The sequence below is a fragment of the Lepeophtheirus salmonis genome, chromosome 13 (genome assembly GCF_016086655.4).
Source record: "Lepeophtheirus salmonis chromosome 13, UVic_Lsal_1.4, whole genome shotgun sequence".
NCBI classification, from domain to species: domain Eukaryota; kingdom Metazoa; phylum Arthropoda; class Copepoda; order Siphonostomatoida; family Caligidae; genus Lepeophtheirus; species Lepeophtheirus salmonis.
In genome coordinates, this window is record NC_052143.2 from 35302097 (window position 1) to 35322776 (window position 20680).

General features: G+C 29.9%; 1 protein-coding gene across 10 annotated transcripts in view; it reads left to right on the plus strand.

Annotated features, from left to right (window-relative positions):
- Window positions 1-20680, plus strand: part of LOC121127922 (uncharacterized) — a 59536-nt gene that overhangs the window by 27748 nt on the left and 11108 nt on the right. For all 10 annotated transcript variants that reach the window (XM_040723503.2, XM_040723507.2, XM_040723504.2 and 7 more), the window contains one exon: window positions 8504-8621. In XM_040723503.2, coding sequence (XP_040579437.1) covers window positions 8504-8621 — 118 coding nt within the window. The remainder of the gene's footprint in view (window positions 1-8503; window positions 8622-20680) is intronic.

Genomic DNA, 20680 nt, shown 5'->3' on the forward strand with positions numbered 1-20680 from the left:
TTTTGACCGCAAGGAGGAGGTGGGAGCAAGATATATGATACACCTGAATGAAGACTTTTTTTTAATATCAGCTGCCTATTTTATGATTTTGGAGGGAAAAAATGAATTACTTATAAAATCACATTAGAAATTCATATCTATTAATTGTATTATACATTTTTAAATTAATTTAAACCAAAGATAGGCGAGAATTCTTCTTTTAGAGGGAGTTGTTTACAGAAACGCGACTTATTAAATAATGAACAAAAGGAAAGAAGAGAACAACCGTTTTTCTTTTCTATTTGCAATACTTAGTCTTTTCTTTACATCCATCCCTTCTTAAACTATAGATGACGTCCCCCATTGTCCTTACAAGGAATTTTGCTATTTTAATAGACGGTGGTTTTGTCATTTTTTTGTTTTTTTGTTTCTTGAAATTACTTTCCATTAAGAGATTTTAAAAGAATGATCATTTGTTAAAAAAAGATGAAAAATTTAATCAACAACATACAGAGTCGTGCAAAATGGATAAACCACTACTATAGATTAATTTTTCGAGGTATAGTGATTACAATTTGTAAATTTGCGATGTGTTCACGACTGCTGACTTTTTAAGCTTTCGAATGAGCTATTGCAATCGCCTCTATCATTTCTGTAAACAAAAACGGAAGCAAAAATAAATCAGATTGCTGCTTTGACTTGCGCCGACCACAGCAAACCTGAAATTTTCAAGATCGTTGGGATCGAGAGGCACAACGTCTAGATGGTCAGAAAGCTTATAAAATAGGGGAAAACCTTAAAATCAAGCCCAGTAGTAAAAGGCCAGCCAAACTGATCCCAAAAGTGTTCAAGAAGGTGTTTGAGGCCAAGCCCACCATGTCCTTGGCCAATTTTGCTAAAAAGAAGTCAGTGGCTTACTCCACCGTGCCCAGGGCAATCAAGGCCGCCAAAAGAAAGACCAAGAGGTACATGGAAAGACCATTAACAACTCTACAACAACATCATGTCCATGGGGAGAGGACCAAACGCCTCTTTAATGACCTGATAGCAACTGTATAATATTCTTCTCAGATGAAAAACATACACTGTCGACCCTGTCTTCAACAAGCAGAACAATAGGGTTGTTTGCTTTGAAGACACTTCTGAATATCTTCGCCATGTGTCAAAGACAAAAAAAACTGTCGACTGAGACAAATGCTGCTGATTAGGTTCAAGACTGTGTACAGACTGACGGTGGTTGACTACTTGGAGATCTTGAAGACCAAGGTACTCTTATATATCCCCAAGATCACCAAAAAGTCGGGCAAGGTGTCTTACGTCTTCCAGCAGGATCCGGCACCTGCCGTCACTGCCAATGTTGAGCAAGCCTGGAGGGAGTTTTGGTCCAATAATTTCTGGCCTCTCCGGAGCCGCTATCTGAATACTTTGGATTACTCTTTCTGGTGGTGTGTCGAATCTAAGGCCTACAGATCACGGCACAAGAATGTCAATGACCTAAAGTCCTCCGTGGAGAAGGAGTAGTAGATCATGAGAAGGGACTACATTGCCAGATTGTGCTTCAGCTTCCAAAATTCAAAAACATAAATAAAATCCTTCATTGTGAACTTAATAAATGTCTTTAAGTAATCTATCACGTATGACTTAATTGAAACTCAGGAGGTGCAAAAGCTGAGGAAGATCAAATTATTAGTAAATGGCGATTTTGCAAAGTCTCAGAAATAAATCCTGTTCCAAATACCCAATTGGGACAAACTACATCAATTTAAAATTCTTGCATGATCCTGGATCTTATGGCATTAATATCTGTAGAGTTATTCGAGTTCAAATAATTTTGCAAATTTCAAATCATAAAAATGAATTGAAAAAATATTTTTTTACCTATTAAAAATTGAAGAAATGAACGGATTTTTATAGATTGCCGCAATAAAAACTCAAGATCTAAATTGGAATTAGTTTAATTTATAAAATATTATTTCAAGATTATTTTTCGGCCATATTAATTTTCGAAGCCAAACGGACGTTCCTCAATACCATAACGCATGATAGAAATTAACCGTATTTCCAAAAAAACTTTAGAATCTTGCCTCTAGAATAAAACTGAAGAAATATATAATTTTATCTGGGAGCCATACAGGTTATTTTATTTAGAATAAAGGCTGAAGCAAGTTGGATTCTGTTTTTAAAAGAAACTTCTAGTGAAGGCTTTGTTTACATAATTATATAGTTTTATGTATATAGATCATTTAATTTATGGCGAGTATTTTTAACATGTAATCTTCTTAAAATATATTGATTGTTCAAGAGAATTTATATTTAGAAACCAGGCCTACCTTGCGACTACGTTTATAACTTAATTGCTCTTAGTTTTGTGTCGTTCTTTCTTAGGGACTGGAGACTGCTGTTCAGTCTAAAGAACGTGTTCCAAGGACTGATTAGACCGGTTTTGAGACTAGATATTAGTCCTAATATCAAAAAAAGTTCGGTCCCTGATGATGTAACTTAACTGTATTTCTACTTTGTTTAATCAATTCTGGTACTGATATTCGTAAGGACTGACGGTCTTAAGGATCGGCCTCAAAGAGTAATAGTATGAGTCCTATGACTGGACTGAACGTGAGCGAATAAATAAGGACCTACACAAGTCTAATTGACATGCATTACATAAAAGGAAGATATTTTTAATTTCTGTACTATGTAAATTCACAAGATGACTCCATATTATCTCAAATAAAAAAGTGCAGAGGGTCATTATTGGTTCATAAATGAGTTGTTAAACCATAATAGTTTTTTTTTGGTAACCCATCTCTTATTTTCATGCTTTATTAATAATTAAGTTCAAACTAGTACGTATTGCGCTGTTGTATGTATTTTGATATAATTGTATTTTTAGATCCTGTCAGGATATGTGCATTAGCTATGTTTCCTTTTTGCCATGCTTTAAGGCCATAATCATTTTCTTGCATAATAATAATAATAATAGTCGTTCTAATAGTCATAATTTGCTATGAATTATGGCTTGCTCACCACATCTTTATGAATGCAATTCGGTTATTAATAACGTTCTTTTCAACAAAAAAAAAAAAGTATGAACATAGGGGACAAATGACATAACACTGCATTGTCTTATGCACTTTTATATGTGCTCACATGCAACGTCGTTCACTACCCGTGCGTAACATTCTAATTAAAAAACTTCTTTATAAAGGTGGAATAGGGTTTCAGGGTTTGAAAGAAAGTGTTCAATGAATATGGTTATTTACTGAGCCAAGCATTGGGTTTCAATAAGACTTTTTCAAACTAAACTATTTAATGGGGGTGTCCCCTTTGAAAGGGTTTGTTTGCTTTTTATGCATTTAATATTGCAAATAATGATTCAACCTTCGTCCTTGTGAAAAAAAAAAAAAAATGCATTACCCTAGGATTTTGTATAGACCCCTCCCCTCCCTCTAGGAAAGAACCTACCACCTAGTTTGAAAGCCTCTCGTGAGAAATGACAGTTTAATGACGGCCCAATAATAATACAGAAGTGTGTAAATAATAATTATTGGAGATGTGTTACCAAAGGGTTTACTGAGTGGGTCCCAAAGCTTACAATAGTATTTAATTACGGTTTTATTAACGTTGTTTTTAATTACGAGGTTCTATTAGGCAACCAAACGACAGCTGAAACAAAAATAAAAGAAGTTTTGTTTTTATCCCATATCTCTAAATGTATGTAAATATGTATAAACAACTACAAAAAAGGAAATTCGTCTGCGATCTCCACCTAAAACATGTCCGTGCCAAAAAGGTTGCAAATACCGTTGGCATCTCCATCCAGACTGCCTACAACATCAAGTAATCCAATACAGCCACATACAGCCAAGAAGAACCAATTTTTTTCTCTACAGAGTAGGGGTCCAAAAATTGTGTAGCATTTAATTACAATTTAATCGCTTTATTTTAAAATACGATGTTTTATTAAGGAACCAATTGACAGCTGAACCTTTGGCATCTCCATCTGGACTGCCTATAACATCAAAAAGTGCATTCAGGACCGGCCTTCCCCTACAGTCAAGAAGAATATAAAATTATGTAGCAATAATACGGCAGATTTCTGTCCTCCATTCAGCCATGATCTCAAGCTTGGGGTGTCTTGACTAAGAATGAAGCCACATCTCTCAATGATATTTGGATTTGCTCTGAGCTTGTAAATAATTGGTTTTGAATTGTCCTTTCTTGATTTAATAAAAATAACATTTTTTGTAATTCAGTCATACTACTGGAAGTTTTGGGTCCCCACTCTGTATATTTGTATAATGTCATCATAAGTCAAGCTTACTTTATCCCGAAGAATGACAATGGAGGCATATTTTATCCTAGTGTGTTGGTCTATGAACTAGAACCTGCACGATAGATTTGTCTCGAAAATTATCTTGGATGCTAAATTTCCAGCATACATTTTCGCCTGTTGGAGATTTTTCCAAATGAAAATTCACACTTGAGCCAAAAAAATATTGCTAAAAAGTTTCAATTGAGTGGATATCGAAGTTTCACAGCAAAAAAAAAAAAAAAAAAATTCTACTTATCATAATATTTTATAGTTTTTTTATGTATAGAGGTGAAAAAAAAATTATGATGAAAAAAAATTTAAAAAATCACCTAAGTTTTTTTGTTTTTTTTGTTGAGCCGGGGACTTTTGCTTTCATATATTATAGGTTCGAACTTTACCTCTAGTCGCAACTGCTGTAAATGTATGAAAATTCATCTATAAAATAAATGAATATTTCTGAAAATATTCGACTCTATGATACCAAAACATATAAAAAAGGTGGCGAATATGTCGTGCGGCCAATATCCAGGAGGCAAAATTACCGGAAACGAAGATATTTGTGGCCAAATTAACTAAAACAAATTAGGCCTAACTGCATAGGGAACCAGTTACAATGTACGTACGCAATTTTTGGCCATCCTCCCTTCACTCCCTCCCATGTTCACATTTGGCACAAATAATGTTTGTACTTTATTCCAACTTGTATTGCAATTTCGTTTTTTTTTTACTTTTGACATAGCCTCAAAGTATCTCTATTCAAACAGAACCCTCGGAATAGGGGAAGGCAGAGGCGAATTTTCTACCTTCAATAGGTAATGCAACCATTCCTCTTTTTTAAGATTAAAATCTAAATTTTATGATGATGTCATAGAAATATTTAAAATAGCTTAGTTACTTTGTATTTGCTGTTATATTGAACAACACGGAAACGGACATATCATATTAAAAATCCTGCTTTTGTCGTCTAAAGAATAATTTTTTCTTGCATTTTACAAATTCAAACTCATTTTTGACGCAAAAAAAAAGTAATGGAAAAACAACTTTTATGTATTCCATAAATTATGTTCACAAAATTTACGTTAAAAAAATATTTTTTACATTTTTGCATCTTCCACCTTCATTTTTATTCGTTTGAAAGTAATTTTCTCCATTTATAGACAAAACACATAAATATTAAATCCATTTATAAAATATCTTAATATTATTTGACAATAATTTATTAGTTATTTTTTCATTTAAATTTTTTCTTCATAATGAAAAATTCATATGAATTTTTAATACTACAAAAATCAATCTGTAGACTACAAAAATGTTTGTTTTTTTAAGTTAAAAAAGTCCCTTTGTGTATTATTCAACATAAAAGTAATAATAAAATAATTATTCAACGCTATTTTCAATAGCGTTATGACTTCATCATTCCTATTCATGTATAAACTTTTATCTTGAATTGAATTCTCCTGAAACAGAAAGGCTTAAAACTCGCATTTAATACTACTTGATACCAATGATAAACAATGATATTTAAATTAAATCAAAGTAATATGCGTAACACATTTTAGGGTCGTTGAAAAGTCAGTGCAAAGTCCAAGAGATGGTACTATTGGCACGCATTTAGGTTATGTTTAGTTAGTAGCATCTCTTGGAAGAACACACACAAACTTTCAGTCAGATCGGTTTATATTACGGCAACTGTCTTTTGGATTTGCAAGGAATAGTATTCATCGACTATCTGGAAAAGGGTAAAACTATTACAGGTTCATATTATTCAGTGTTATTGGACCGTTTGAAAACCGAGCTGCAAGGAAAAAGGCCCCGATTGACCCACAAAAAAGTTATTTTTCCATCACGACAATGCACCAGCTCAAACCTCAGAAGTTGTGGTCGCAAAATTAATGGAAATAAGGTTCCAACTCGAGTTGCCCACAGCAATGGCAATCTCATGCAACTTCACTCTTCTGTCATCCATCACCATATCATGGATTTTATCAATGATTTCTGGAGTAGTAACCTCAACAGAGCGTCCAGAAGGTTCAGTGTCACTTGTGTCCATATGGGTACTCCAAACATTATGAAACCACTGATAAACTTTTCTGGTTGAATGTGCAGAGTCCTCATAATGTTTATGAAGCTTTTTTTTAATCTCCTGACGTATTTTGTCTTTCATAAAGTAATGTTAATCAACACACGAAATTATTTTTCCTCCGTTTTTTTGAAAATTACTCCATTTCCTCGATTCAAATGAATGCCAAATCTGGATGAAAGTTCATGTGTGTTCTTTCAAGAGGTGCTACGAACTAAATGTAACTTCGATACACGCCTGTAGTGTCCTCTTTAAGACTTTGCATGGACTTTTCAAATGACCCTCGTATATAACAAAACAAAGAAATTGATCGATATTTTTTTTATAGCCAGTCCTTTTATTTTTTGGTTCCATTTTGACATCCAATAGTTCACTATTTTACATAATATTAATGGAAACATGTTTTTCATTATGTTAAAAATTGATAGTTGGACGACATCAAAATTGTGACGTATGTAAAAATGCTCAATTCAAAAAAATATGGGTAAACAAAGCATATGCTCTATTTTTATCAAAAAACTATGACATCATATGGTGAAAATACAATGAAAAAGCGTAGTATGAAACCTGCCAAATTTTTCAAGAAAACTACTATAAGTTTAAACAATGTCGTTTTCAAGGTCAAAGGTTGGGGGAAGAGAAATATGACGTCAGACTTTATCGTGTTTCCTTCTATTTTTAGTTTATCATAATAAATAAATATTATGGTTAGGGTTTTTTTTTCTTCTTTTTCTTCTTCTAATGGTAGATTAAGACAAAAAAAATTTAGAACATTCTCTTTAATGTCCTATCGATGATTGAGGTAATTGTTCTGTGATTATGATGGTTTCTACCTACCGTTTAGTGTTATTATATTTTCATTGCCAGAGACTCATACCTTTCATTCATGTTGTCGACAGTTTTACAAATAAATAAAACAATGAATAGGACTGCCTTTTAACATTTTCCAGACCTTATGTGTGTATGTACTATTGTATTAAAATTAGTGATGGGACGATTAATGGAAATCGGGTTCAGAAAATTGGGTGTTTTTTTTTCTGGAATCGGAATCAGGATCGGCATCCGGAAAATAATCTTAAAAATTACAATTGCAATTCTTATTTATTACTGGAATTTAACTATGTATAATCTTTCTATTTTCTATTTCAAATTAAGAAATTTTTGCTTTTTTACTAGGTAATATAATATTTGAAAAAAAATTTCAAAAGATTTCATTCATTTTTAATTTCTGAAATTTTTTTGAGAACAGTTAGGGATTTTTGATTTTTTTCCCCAATAAATTTAATATTTCATATTTTCTGTGAGCAGCTGATATTTTGGAAATTTTTTGTGTGGATGTTAGAAATTTTTTTCCTCATTTTTTTTATTTATTTTAAACAGTTGTGGATTTTTTGTAATTTTTTTTTTAAAGTTTAATTTTTTAAGAATAGCCAGTGTAAATAATTGTGGATTTTTGAAAAAAAATTCAATGTTAAATTTTATATTTTTATTTGAAAATTTAATTTTAGAATTTTTTTTTCGAAAAAATTTAATTTTTGAATTTTTTTTTTTAAATTCAAGAACGTCCCCCCTCCAAAAAAAAAAAAAAAAAAAAAATATATATATATATAATCCTGTTGACGCCCCTGATAGCAAAATGTTATTCTTAAATATCATTTAAAATATTAAAGGATCGGAATCATCGGCATTCGGGTGATGTATTATAATCAAATCAGCATCAGGATTTTTCTTTTTTTTAATCGTCCCATCACTAATTAAAATTAAACCTTGACAAATCATGTATGTGCAATATTGTATATATTATGCAGAGAAGAAGTGAGTACTAATGCCATACAAACATAGAAATTGATAATAATGAAAGATTTTTGGTTGAGCTGTTTGCAAAAAAGAAAGAAAAAAAAAGTAGTTAATAACTGAGAATTGTTTTTTTTCAACGAAGAACCATTTACGTTCATACGTACTACCACGAGTCTGTCATAATTGAGGTTTACGAAGCATGTCATTCAATGGCTCCCAGCCACACGCCCAAACTTTAATCAAGGGGTTATTATGATAATGATTATCTTCTTTTTTTTTTTTTTGTGGTTTTTGAAGTCCTTTTTTATTACAACATATTTTTACTATTTTCATAGCCAGTTGATTTGTTGCCAGATAAGATTGACGAAGCTCGGATCGAAATTTTAAAGGACGGTGGAGAATTGACCTACGAAACTCTTGCTATTCTCAGAGATGCTGAGAGTGAAAGACGAGGTAAGTACTCTTTGTTTGTACTTGGGCAACAAATATATAACATTAACAAAAACAAGTGATGTGTCAACACTAAAGCAATCTGGAACAGAAATTAAGACAAGGGGATTTAATTTCATTTTTCTTCCCAAGATTTCATTACCATATTTATTTGAATTATGAGCTTTATATCCTAATTTCTGGGATGGATTTAGTTACTTCAGAATATTGACTATAGTCTGGAGACTAATTAGATATATGAGACTTTGGTGTTAGGTCCGATATGATGGAATATAGTTTACTTTCTTTCTATAACTGATTTGTAGTGCCTAACTTTGATTTAAAAGTAAGATATAAAAATCGTCCAAAACAAAAATTCCTTTATTTGGGTGTCAGGAATACAGCCCCTCTAAACCCCTTACTGCGGACGCCTCTGACTAAGTATAGCAATGCAATTACTTTTGAGGAAAATCATCGCAGCTTGTTTCTGTATGGACTGGCCACAAAAAAAGGCTAATGTTCTTACAAATTCATTTATAGTTTATTTTATTTTTATTTTTTTGCAAAGCTTTCCTTCAGCAACCTCATTTTTTACTCAATTCCTTCAAGAGGGAAAGTAAAAAAACTAGCCCAGCTTAATACTTGATTATTCATTGTGTCTAGAATTCCAGGAGTAACCATCCATACCCAATGTTAATTGAATAGTACAATATAAATATTTGCAATTATTGCGTAGATTCCAAGAATAAATTATGTTTGTATATTAAACTCTTTGTCACTGAATTGGGATATTATATAACCCAAGATTTATTAAAAACTTAAACCCTTAAATCTACATTTTGTCACCAATACTTTGCGGTATACCCCTTAAAAACTAAATCTGATTATATTCAATTCTTTATTTATCTTCAAAATCCCTAGTTAAGGAGTTATTCGTATATTGAGTAATTTTAATGGAGGTTTAGTGAATTTAATTATCCATTTACTTAAAAGTCGTTCCTTTGTTTTTCCTTTTAATTACTTGAATTCTTCAGAACGTGATTATTATAATCGTTCTTTTGTTTATCATGTAATTAAATACATAATATTTTGGGGGTTCTTTTTACACATTTCACTAACCGTGTTATAAAAATAGGTTTCACTAACTGAGGAGTAATATGTGGTTGAAATGGCCCTTAGTTAGGCTTTTTAAAAGTAATTAAGGTTTCAATTGGTGGAACAGTTACTTGAGTTGATAGTAAAAAAATTAATAGCCTATTCCTATAAATTAATTATAATTTATCATATTTCTATGTATGCACATGTTTAAAAAACCACAACAAATTAATAAAAAAATATTAAGAATTCAATGTTCAAAATTTTAACAAAATAGGTTGAGTGATTAAAAACTAACCGACTAAGAAAATAACTGAGAAGATAAGATAGTTTTTTAATTTCGAAATTGATATAGGAGTACAATTGGAGTCGAGTCGAAAAACACTATCCCTAGAAACTTAATTATCAACTTATTAGAAACGGAGTAAATCCCTACTAAACCTCCTCCAGGTGCATCCGCAGAAGGAGGGCTGGAGGGACTGTAGCCCTACCCACAAAATATTAAGAAATTTTTGATTCTAACTAGAAAATTTAATATTTAATTTTTTTCCAAAAAATATAGTTGTCCGTGAATACCTAGAGATTTTTGAAATTTTTCTACGAAATATTTATTATTTTAATTTTTTTTTTATATTTTGAATTTAATTTAAGAAATTTTCTACAAAAAAAGTCAATTTTTGCAAACAGCTCCGGATTTTTGAAATTTTTTTACAAAAAATTTAATACTCTGTAAAATAGCTATGAATTTTTGAAAATGTTCTCCGAAAAAATTAATATTTGAATTTTTTTTTCAATATATATATATATATTTTCAATTTAATTTTAGAAATTTTTTCCAAAAAAAAAAAATCAAAAAATTAAATTGTCTTTAAATAGCTATAGATTTTTGAAATTTTTCTCTGAAAAATTTAATATTTGAAATTTTTTTCAAAATATATATATATTAAATTTAATTTTTTCCAAAAAAATCATATTTTGTTAACAGCTATAGATTTTTTGAAATTTTTTTCAAAAAATAATCAATTTTTTGTGATGGGCTTTTCAATGCTTTTTTCAGAAAAAATAAATTTTCCAATTTTTTTTGAAAAAAAATTCAAAACCAAGCCCCCCCCCTAAAAAAATAATAATATATATATATATAATCCTGTGGACGCCCATGCTATCCTAAATACGATTACCCCAGATAATAAAACATTTACATAAATAGGTGGAGCATTCTATTTATTAATGATTTATGTAATTAGGGAGTATACAGACAATGTTTCATTAATTAGTTCATGATATATGGTAATTATGTATTTGTAGCAGAGTAATCAAATCATGATAACTTTTGCTATGATGTTAACATGTATAGAGATGTCACAAAAAAAATTGACATCATGCAATATTTGCCTTACTTTTAATAATAGGTCGGAAGAACCTAAAAAAATCTCTCAACCTTTTCTGAAAAAAAGAAACATCAGAAATTATTGGGTGGCTTCGGAGCTTCTCATTTACTAGGAAATTGATTTCTTTTCTTTAATCAATAGTTTCAACACATTTAAAATGCAATACAAAATTCTTAAAAACACACGACTGAACATCATTTCTTTAAAAACAAAGCATTATAAATGAAAACTTAATTAGTTGTAGACAATACATAAAAACTAGGTAAAAACTTTTACCCTTAGCAGGAGGTTGATCATCTTTCCCCAAACTTCTCCTAAAAAATTAAGTTCTTTCCTGACCAATTTTTCGAGCCCTGTAGGAATCCTGGACTTATTTGAACGTACGGAATAGAGGACAAGTTGGACTTTAGTAATGATTAGTGTTGAAGTTTATATAGGAAGGGATGACATCACAACACCCAGAAAAAGGGATCCTGAGAAAGAATCCCAAGTAGCTAGGTCGGGATGTTATCTTTATTTTTTGGGACATAGAATCCAGGAATTATTATTTTTTGATATGGACCATAAGAGTTGTTCGTTTAGGACACCAAGTGTTTTTATCCTTGAATGGAATGATACACAAATATATTGTCCTGAGGGATTGATGTGTATTATCCTTGCGTTGATCACTCCAGTTAGACTATTCTTAGGGATACTCATTTCCTGGATGTTTCTGGATAAGATAGTAAAATAATTAATACCTAATGAGAAATTTAAGTAAATTATTTTAAGAGATAAAGTTTAAATTCTCTCAAATCGTGAATTTATAAAGGATTGTTAAACACAATAGTTTAAAAAGAGAATTTACTAGCAATAAAATTTATATTATACTTTTCATTGTATTTTATTTTATGAAAAGACACAAACATCTTTTGGGCAGACACGTTCCCTAATACCAATCCCTCTCCCTAAGTTACTACGCAAAATCAATCTTTCAAAACTTATTTAAGATCTTTCTTCCAATTCAAAAGAAAGGTTAAGAAAGGTTATTTTTATTTGTGTAAGTTGTACCATGAGATACACTTACAAGGGATGGAACAGGAGATATGATTAGATACATTAGTCGTCATAACAATACGTAAAATAATTGGAATAATTATCTTCAAAATTTGGATATTTTGAAGCTTTTCAAGAAATTAGACAATCAATAATATTGAATAATATTGCATTGTAAGAATTAAAAAAATATAAATGACTGAAAAAACCTTGAAACCTACATTAATAGAAAATATTTTATTAAATATTATTAAACTTCTAACTTTAATATACTAAAAATATTCATATTGTACCATTCAATTTTGATATTTTTATTTGATCAGAAGTACAATCTTTTTAATTACTTTGCCAAATATGATCCCTCTTTTTTATAACAAAATTTCTCACAAATACAGAGAGTATTTTCCCAGCAATGATATTTGCTCTGTAACTAAAACTATGACCAAATCTGCTTTCTTCTTTGATGTTATATTTTTTTAACACTATTTTAGTAAAATTCTTTTGACGTAGCTAGTGAACTGGGGTTAAACTTTAACCCAAATATTTTGCAATACGTAATTATCGTATTTTAGTTCAAATTCATGAAAACTTAATTAAAAATTGTAAAATGTACAAATAATTCCAATAAAATATATTTGACAACAAAAAAAATTGAATTTGAAGTACAGAAAATCCCATTTCAATAAAAAAAAGTTTTTGTCTTCCACCTCTATTTGATGAGTAGTGTCAACAGAAAATAAAAATTGATTGTTTCCCAAATTTATAATTAATTTTCGGAGGATATGGTTTTTCCAAATGTCTTCTTAGAAATTACTTAAAAATAAAACTACTATATAAAACCTTTGTGAGGATGCAAAGAGAAACACACACCTCTATTACATATTCTAAGAAACTCAATATTAGAAGTTTCTTGATATTTGAAAAATAAGTCTAATCCCCTATAAACTTTACAAAAGATAAGAAAAAGGTAATTTTATGACGACTAATGTAATATTATTTCTTGTTCCTATAAATATCTTTTGTAATTCATGATACCTATAGAGTGTTTTCAAGTGACGTCAGTATTGTTGATGTTGGGCCCTGAACAATCAAGGTGTATAACAATGAAAGGTTTTTGTATTAATATAAAGAACAATGGTGAAATATTAGATGGGACTAATCAATAAAAGGCCTTAAACCTTACAGTCTATCAAAAATATATTTTTATAATACCTACTTGTATTATATATCAGACCTTCAAATGTGTTAAAAATTAACTATTATAAAAACGTATTACTTTGATTTAATTTAAATATCATTGACAAAAAATAGTACTCAATCTAAAAAAAAAAAAAAAAGAAGTCATTTGATAAAGTTTCATCAAGATGTATTGGTAATATGTCCATTTTTTGCTGTAAAAAATATCATTAAAATGAAATAAAAATACTCTATACTATTTTGTGTTTGTGCTGACATCGTTTTATAAAAAGGCAAATACGATAGTCACATACATCAAAATGAAAAATTTACTTTGTTCCATTGATTCAATCTAATTAAAGGTGTTTAATCATAATTAAATGACTAATATATACATATGTGTATATGATGGCTAAAAGCAAGGTGTCCTGTAATGTATTCTGTTATATTTGCATGGTCTGGTAATATGTGTAATAGGTGTGTATGTATTTTGTTTTGTTTTTATTTCACTAACATAATCCTAAAGCCAGCCCACAACCTCAGTAAAGATCATTTATATATGAAACATATATACTTTTTTTTATTAGGCACTATTTGCATATCTCTGTATTTTTTGTTTGTTTTTGCATGGTTTTTGCTTATGCATAGACGAGCAGAAATTAATTAAATATATGTTTCTAATTAGTGTGTAACTAAGAAATACGTTATTTTCTTATTTCGAATCCAACCCTCATTCCATTCTCAATTTTTTTCATATTATGATGGTACGCATGGTCTGCATTGTTAGTTAGTTTTTTTGACATATAAAAAAGTTGGACATTTTGGAGTCGTCTGCGATTTCCTTGTTTTAAAAAACAAAAAATCAATTATGGGGAAAATTATGTAAAAACTATTGAAAGACTTTTTTGAGTAAAAAAAAATTATAATTGCTTAAGAAGAAAAAATAATTTCTTAAAAGCGTTTAATTAATGTTTTCCCCTTAATTGATATTTTGTCCATTTTGTTTAATAGAAGAAAAACGGTGATCACAACAAAAGACGTCAAACCTTTGTATTTGATAAACAATGCAAAAATACGTCGTGGACATGTGTACAAACATAAATAATCGAATTGAATGAGAATTGCATTTAGAATTTGAAAATAACGGTTAGTTTTTGATCAAAGATCTATATATATTGTAAATACCTAATCTATTTAGATTTTCTCCAAATATGGTAAAGAAGACTTTTAATTATGCCTTTCCTATTATTGCATTTAATGGAGTACAATGCAGATACTAGTGATGGATTGGAGCATTACTCTAACTCGAAAAAAAAACTTGAGCTGGCCCGAAATATTTTTTTGAAAAATTTGACTTTACTAAAACTCCAAAAATTGGAGTAGTAATATTTAGTCCAATTACAAGATTCAGTACTCAAAAGAACTCTAAAAAACTACGCTCCTTTCTTATCATTAGAAGAGTTGGGGAAAAAATGTATTAGAAATGAAACACGGCTCCATTACATATTCTGTGGAAATCCTCTAAAACTCGAATTCGACCGAATTCGAAAATTTTGACTCCAATCCCAAGCTTCTATTTACTTAAATACAAGTATCTTGTCATTTTTATAGTTAAATTATGACTTCTATATTTTTTGGATTGGTTTCTCAAAAATAAATTGGTAAATTAATTAATTAATTAGTCAAGTACTGTGAAAGGTAATAATGAGTAATTAAATTATTAAACCAAAAGCGGATTTGAAATAAAAATGTACTCATTTGGGATTAATTAGAAGGCTTAATAGCTGACACATTAATATTTTCTTCATTACATACTCAATATCTTTAATGTCTCAAGGTGGGCTTCCAAATAGCTCTGCTTTAAACGTTGTAATCATTTATGTAATACTAATGTAGAAAAATGCAAGGTCGTCCGCAGAGACTGTAGTCACCCAAAATAAGGATTTCTTGGTTTTTAATATATTTTTTTTTGTCACGATGAAAAATTTTTGCACAAAAATGGGGGTAAAATGTTTTCTTTTTTTTTTGCAATATTTATTTTCTAAAAAAAAGTCATTCCGTTGGATTATGCAGTAGAGGAAAAAAATTTAATTTTTTGTGTGTAGCTGTTGGTTTTGGAATTTTTTTTCCAAAAAAATTAATTTTTCTATAAATGAAATTGAATATTTGAAATGTAATTTTTAAATTTTTTTTCCAAAAAATGTATTTCTCTGTGAATAGGTAAAAAAAATTTATAAAAAAATTCTAAAAAATTTAATATTTGAATTATTTTTTCATAAAAATTTAATTATTGAATTATTTTTTCATACAAATTTAATTATTGAAATTTGTTTTTCAAAAATTTTATTTTTGTGATGAAAATGGATGTTTGGAATTTTTTTTTTAATAATTTAATTTTTAGTGAATCGCTATAGAATTTTGAATTTTTTGCCAAAAATTTAAAATTTGATTTTTTTTTAATCGAAAATTGAAATTTGTTTTTCAAAAAGGAATTTTTTTTTGTGAATAGATATGAACTTTTGAGAAAAAATTCATAAATTTTTATTTTTTTGATTTTTTTAAACAAATTCCAAAAACTATAAAGAAGAGAAAAGAGAAGAATAAGGCTGCATAGTCTACTTTGTTATTAGATTGAATTGTTCCTTTTTTCCCTTGACCGTCCTTTGCCTAGAGCCTAGAGACCTTTAGTTGTAACTTAATTAGACTAAAAAGGAAGGAAGAGACAAAATTGTTTAAATAAAAAGTAAAAAAAATTATGTATATGAATTATGTTCATGATTTACGTAACCTCGATCGGAAAATATAGAATATAAATACCATTCGCAGATGATTGGAGTTATGTATTTCTGTTTTAAAATAACTTTTATAATTCTTTAGAGCATAATTATGATTCAGATACTATGAACTATGGTTTTAGTTAATAGTTTATATTTCTGATGTATTCTAAAGAAAAATACATAACCCTGTTCGAAACGTTGACTTCAATTAAATTCAAGGTTGTGGCCCGTTCATGTTTGGCAGTTTTATCGGTCCTGGTCTCGGTTCTTTCGTTTCAACGGTTTCAATTTCGGTCTCGGTTTAGCTTTATAGGTCTCGGTTTCAGTCTTCGGTCTCGGTTCTTTTTTATGCAGACTCAGTTTGGAAATAGGCACTTAAAACAAAGAGCGTCGCTAGAAAATTCGGGCCTCGGAAATGATATTGGATAAAAACAAGGCCGCAGCTACCTTATATGCGTAGTACCCCTATTTCCAGTAGGGCCCCTCAAAAATAAGGTTTCTGATGAGAATAGTTTTCAATGTGAGGGCTGTGAAGGGAGGCTAGGGAAGGGGTTGGGTTCTTGCTAAACCTCATCTAAAGTCAAATTCATCATTTTTTATAATGTATTTACTTCCCTTTTCTTTTTTAATATGGGCTTTAGCTACACACACTCACAGTTAAGTGTGAGTCCTCAACTCATATTATATACAACTCTATACATCATAGAGTTGACATACACGTCTGTGAGATTTCATTCATTTTTAGATACTGCTTTTATAAACTCTATAGTCTTTTCTTTTTCAAAGTCATGCGCACGCTCGATGCTGCCTTGTTATTTCTTAGATCAAATGTGTACGAAGATTTAAGATATATAAAAAAAGAACTATTCTTCTACGCATGAACGGAATTGAACTTTTTACATTACTAACAGGAGTACCGGACATTACACTGAGTTATTAGGGACTGAAAAAAAGGCAAGCATTGCATTATTAATGAATTTCCTTTTTTTTTTTAACACTAAGCTTTAGCTGCACACGCTCGTTTATACGTTGCGTGGACAAAGCGTAGACCAACAGAACCTTTACCGACAAAATGTCGAATGGACAAAATGTTGAATAGACTAAAAGTCGACCAGACAAACGTTAATCGACGGAAAGTCGACCGTAGAATATAAAATAAGGGTTCCTCCAAAGGATATTGCAATATATCCATTTAGACATTTTCCATCTGAAACATAACCCCCCCCCTCCCACTCCTATATAAACTACCAATAAGGGTCCTTTCCAACCTCCATATACAACTGGAATGTTGGTGACTGTTTTCGGGTACCGTCGAGTCCCAAAATGAGATTAAACCAACCACCACTATTTAAGCAACCACTAAAAGCCCTCCATAACCCCTATTTATGTCCCAAATATTGGGACTGTTCTCAGCTACAGCCTGTCTCAAAATGGTATGAAACCAACATCCAACTTCCTGGCTATAAATTGAGGTGTTGTGAGTGGCAAAAGAAGTTAACTTATCACAAGGTGGTGGGTTTCATCCCTTTATGGGACCCGGCGATACATGAAAACATCCCAACTTTTGGGGTTTGTGAGGGTTCCTTACAATTAGTTTATGTCGGGGTGGTGGGGTATATATGTCGGGCGAGAAATGTCTGGAGTAAAATGTCGTAGAAACTGTTTATCATATTTTGAAATTTAATATTTTCCGGTCGATATTTTGTCCATTAGACATGTTTTCATTCGACGTTCTGTCGGTCGACATTTTGCTGTTCGACATTTTGTCCTTGTAGCCGCTTATGAATTGTTATTGACGAGATCCATAGTCATACAGTCCTAAGATATTAAGAACACACACACAAATTTGAAGTCGACTGACAAACAAACAAAATTTAGTTTTATCAATAAATATTTACTAGCCATAGAGACTTGAACTATTGAAAGTATGTATCACCTAATAATTATCCTTTAGTCATTTTAATTAATAACGTCAGGAATTACACCCCTTCATTTATCGACCATTCAAGTAAGATTCTATTTTTACATGAAGTTATTATCATAACTCCTTCTCATATTCTTTATTTCAAATGATCATCTCATTTCTTGATTACAACTTGCACAATCTACTTAAAAAGTTACAACTTGTGCGTACACGACATAGACCAATTACAGTGTCAGGAAAGTTTTGTGATAAATACATACAGGGATATATTTGTTTATGAAATGAAATTATCACAGTAAGGTCATTTGACATGAACGTCAGTGACTAACATGTTTTCTTTCAAAAAACAAAAGGACAAAATTTTGGATTCCCAAAAAAGAGGACTCAAGGCCAGAACAATGGCGGTTTTTTAACAAATGCTATTTTGGAATTTGAATTTAGGAATTTGAAGAACATTTGGAATCGGTATCCATACTATGTAATCTTTATGTCAGTCAATTTTCAGCATTCAAAGGAACAGATTTTGCGTTTTATGAACACAAAAAGGGTATTACATGCGATTAGGATTTTATATCAATTAGTATAAATCAGGATACTTCTTTTAGAATTCGTGTCGTTTAATACTGAGTCATAGATAAGATTAATCAATAACTATTCTCTCAATAGTTATTAACAGTTGGCAACTATAAAAATACATAAGGCTAGCTACCATGTGTTTTTCTGTTTTTTTCCTTTCCCTTTTAACATTCGATGTCAGAAAAATGTCGATAAAAAAGCTAGTCGTGTTTGTTTCATAGAGATTTAAAAAAAAAAAAATAGAACGATGATGCGAAGAAGGAGTTAACGCAGTCTTAGTTGGCTGCCAATACATTTAAAATTGTAGTTGAAATAAATACGAATTTTAATTTCATATATGGTGCTTCAAACATGTTCGACCTCACTGTATCTTACGTTTGATTATATTTTTCATTATGGAACTCTTCAGTTTATATAGAAGTTTGGATGATTCTATACATGATCTGGAGGGATAAATTACTATATTTTAGTCAATATAGTAATGGGATGAATCTTAAAAAAAAATCCCAATGCTGATTTGGATACGATTCTAGAAATAAATCCAGATGCCGATTCTTTAATATTTTAAATAATAGTTAAAAAATACAATTTTCCTATAAGGACGTAAACAGGATTATATTTTAGGAGGCTTGGTTTTTGGATTTTTTTAAAAAATAAATCCAAAAGTTAAAATTTTAAGGAAAAACATTTTCAAAATTTAAATCTTTAAAAACATTTTCAAAATTTAAATCTTTAAAAACATTTTCAAAATTTAAATCTTTAAAAACATTTTCAAAATTTAAATCTTTAAAAACAATTTCAAATATAGAATTTTATATTTAAAATTTTTCAAAAAATCTTCAACTATTCACAAAAAATTGCAACATTTTCAAAAAACAATTGCTATTCTCAAAAAAATTACCCAAATCCACAGCTGTTCACGAAAACAAACAAAAATGGAAAAAAATTAAAAAACCTATTTTATTCTTAAAAGTTTTTGGAAAAAAAATTAAAAAATCTATAGCTGTTCACAAAAAATAAAAAACTTTGGAAAAAATTTCCAATATTTAATTTGGTTATATTTAAAATTTTTTGAAAAATTCAAATATTAAATTTTTTGGAGAAAAACATCAAAACTAAATAGTAATTCATTGGGAATTAAATTTTTTGGAAAGAAATTTCCAAATATTAAATTAAATTTCAATTAATAAACTTTTTCACCAAAAAAATCAACTTATAAAATTCATATTTAAAAACAAAATTCCTTAATTTGTGGGTGGTATTTCTTTTTTCATAACCTCAAAAAGTAATAAATGTTTAATACCAATAATAAATAATAATTGGAATCGCAAATTAAACATTATTGTCCAAATGCCGATTCCGATTAATCGTTCCATCACAAATATTTTCTACTGTTATGGTCAACTAACTTTCGACTTCAAAAAATTTCCCTTGCTTTACTCAGAATAACCCCTCTATGTATTTTATCTCACAAACCATTAATAGTGTTGTGTGGGTCCTTATTTATTCAGTTCAGTCTTAGGACCGGTCCTATTTGTCCTTGGAACTGGTTCTTAAGACTATCGGTTCTTCGGACTGTCAGATTAAAAAATGAAAAGTTGAGTAAACGCATCAAGGGCCGTACTTTAAAAGTTTGACTGAGATGCCGGACAGAACGGAATCGGGCTGAGACTGAAATTTAGTCTTTGGTCCTAAAGAAGGATCAACATAACACTCACAATTAATATTATGATCGTCTATAGAATATACAATTATGGCATTGTCCTCAGGCCAAGTACTGTAAATCCATTATTTAAAATCATTCATCTCATTTTTTGGTTGCAACTTGTACAGTTTTCTCATACAAGTTGTAACTTGCATATAATCGCAACATATACAAATATAAGTTGTATGAGGAACGATGAATCCCTTCAATGATTTCCATTTAAGTAGATAAAACAAACAATTTTTAGATGGATCCTAAAATTAAGAATAGATTCAAAATGTTGAGACTCGGAGAAAATGCATCTTAGCAATCCTCACTTATATATATATATATATAAATAAGAATGTGATTAAAAAAATTATTTTCCTTTTGCCATAAAATATATCCAAATCCAATTGCAAAATTAC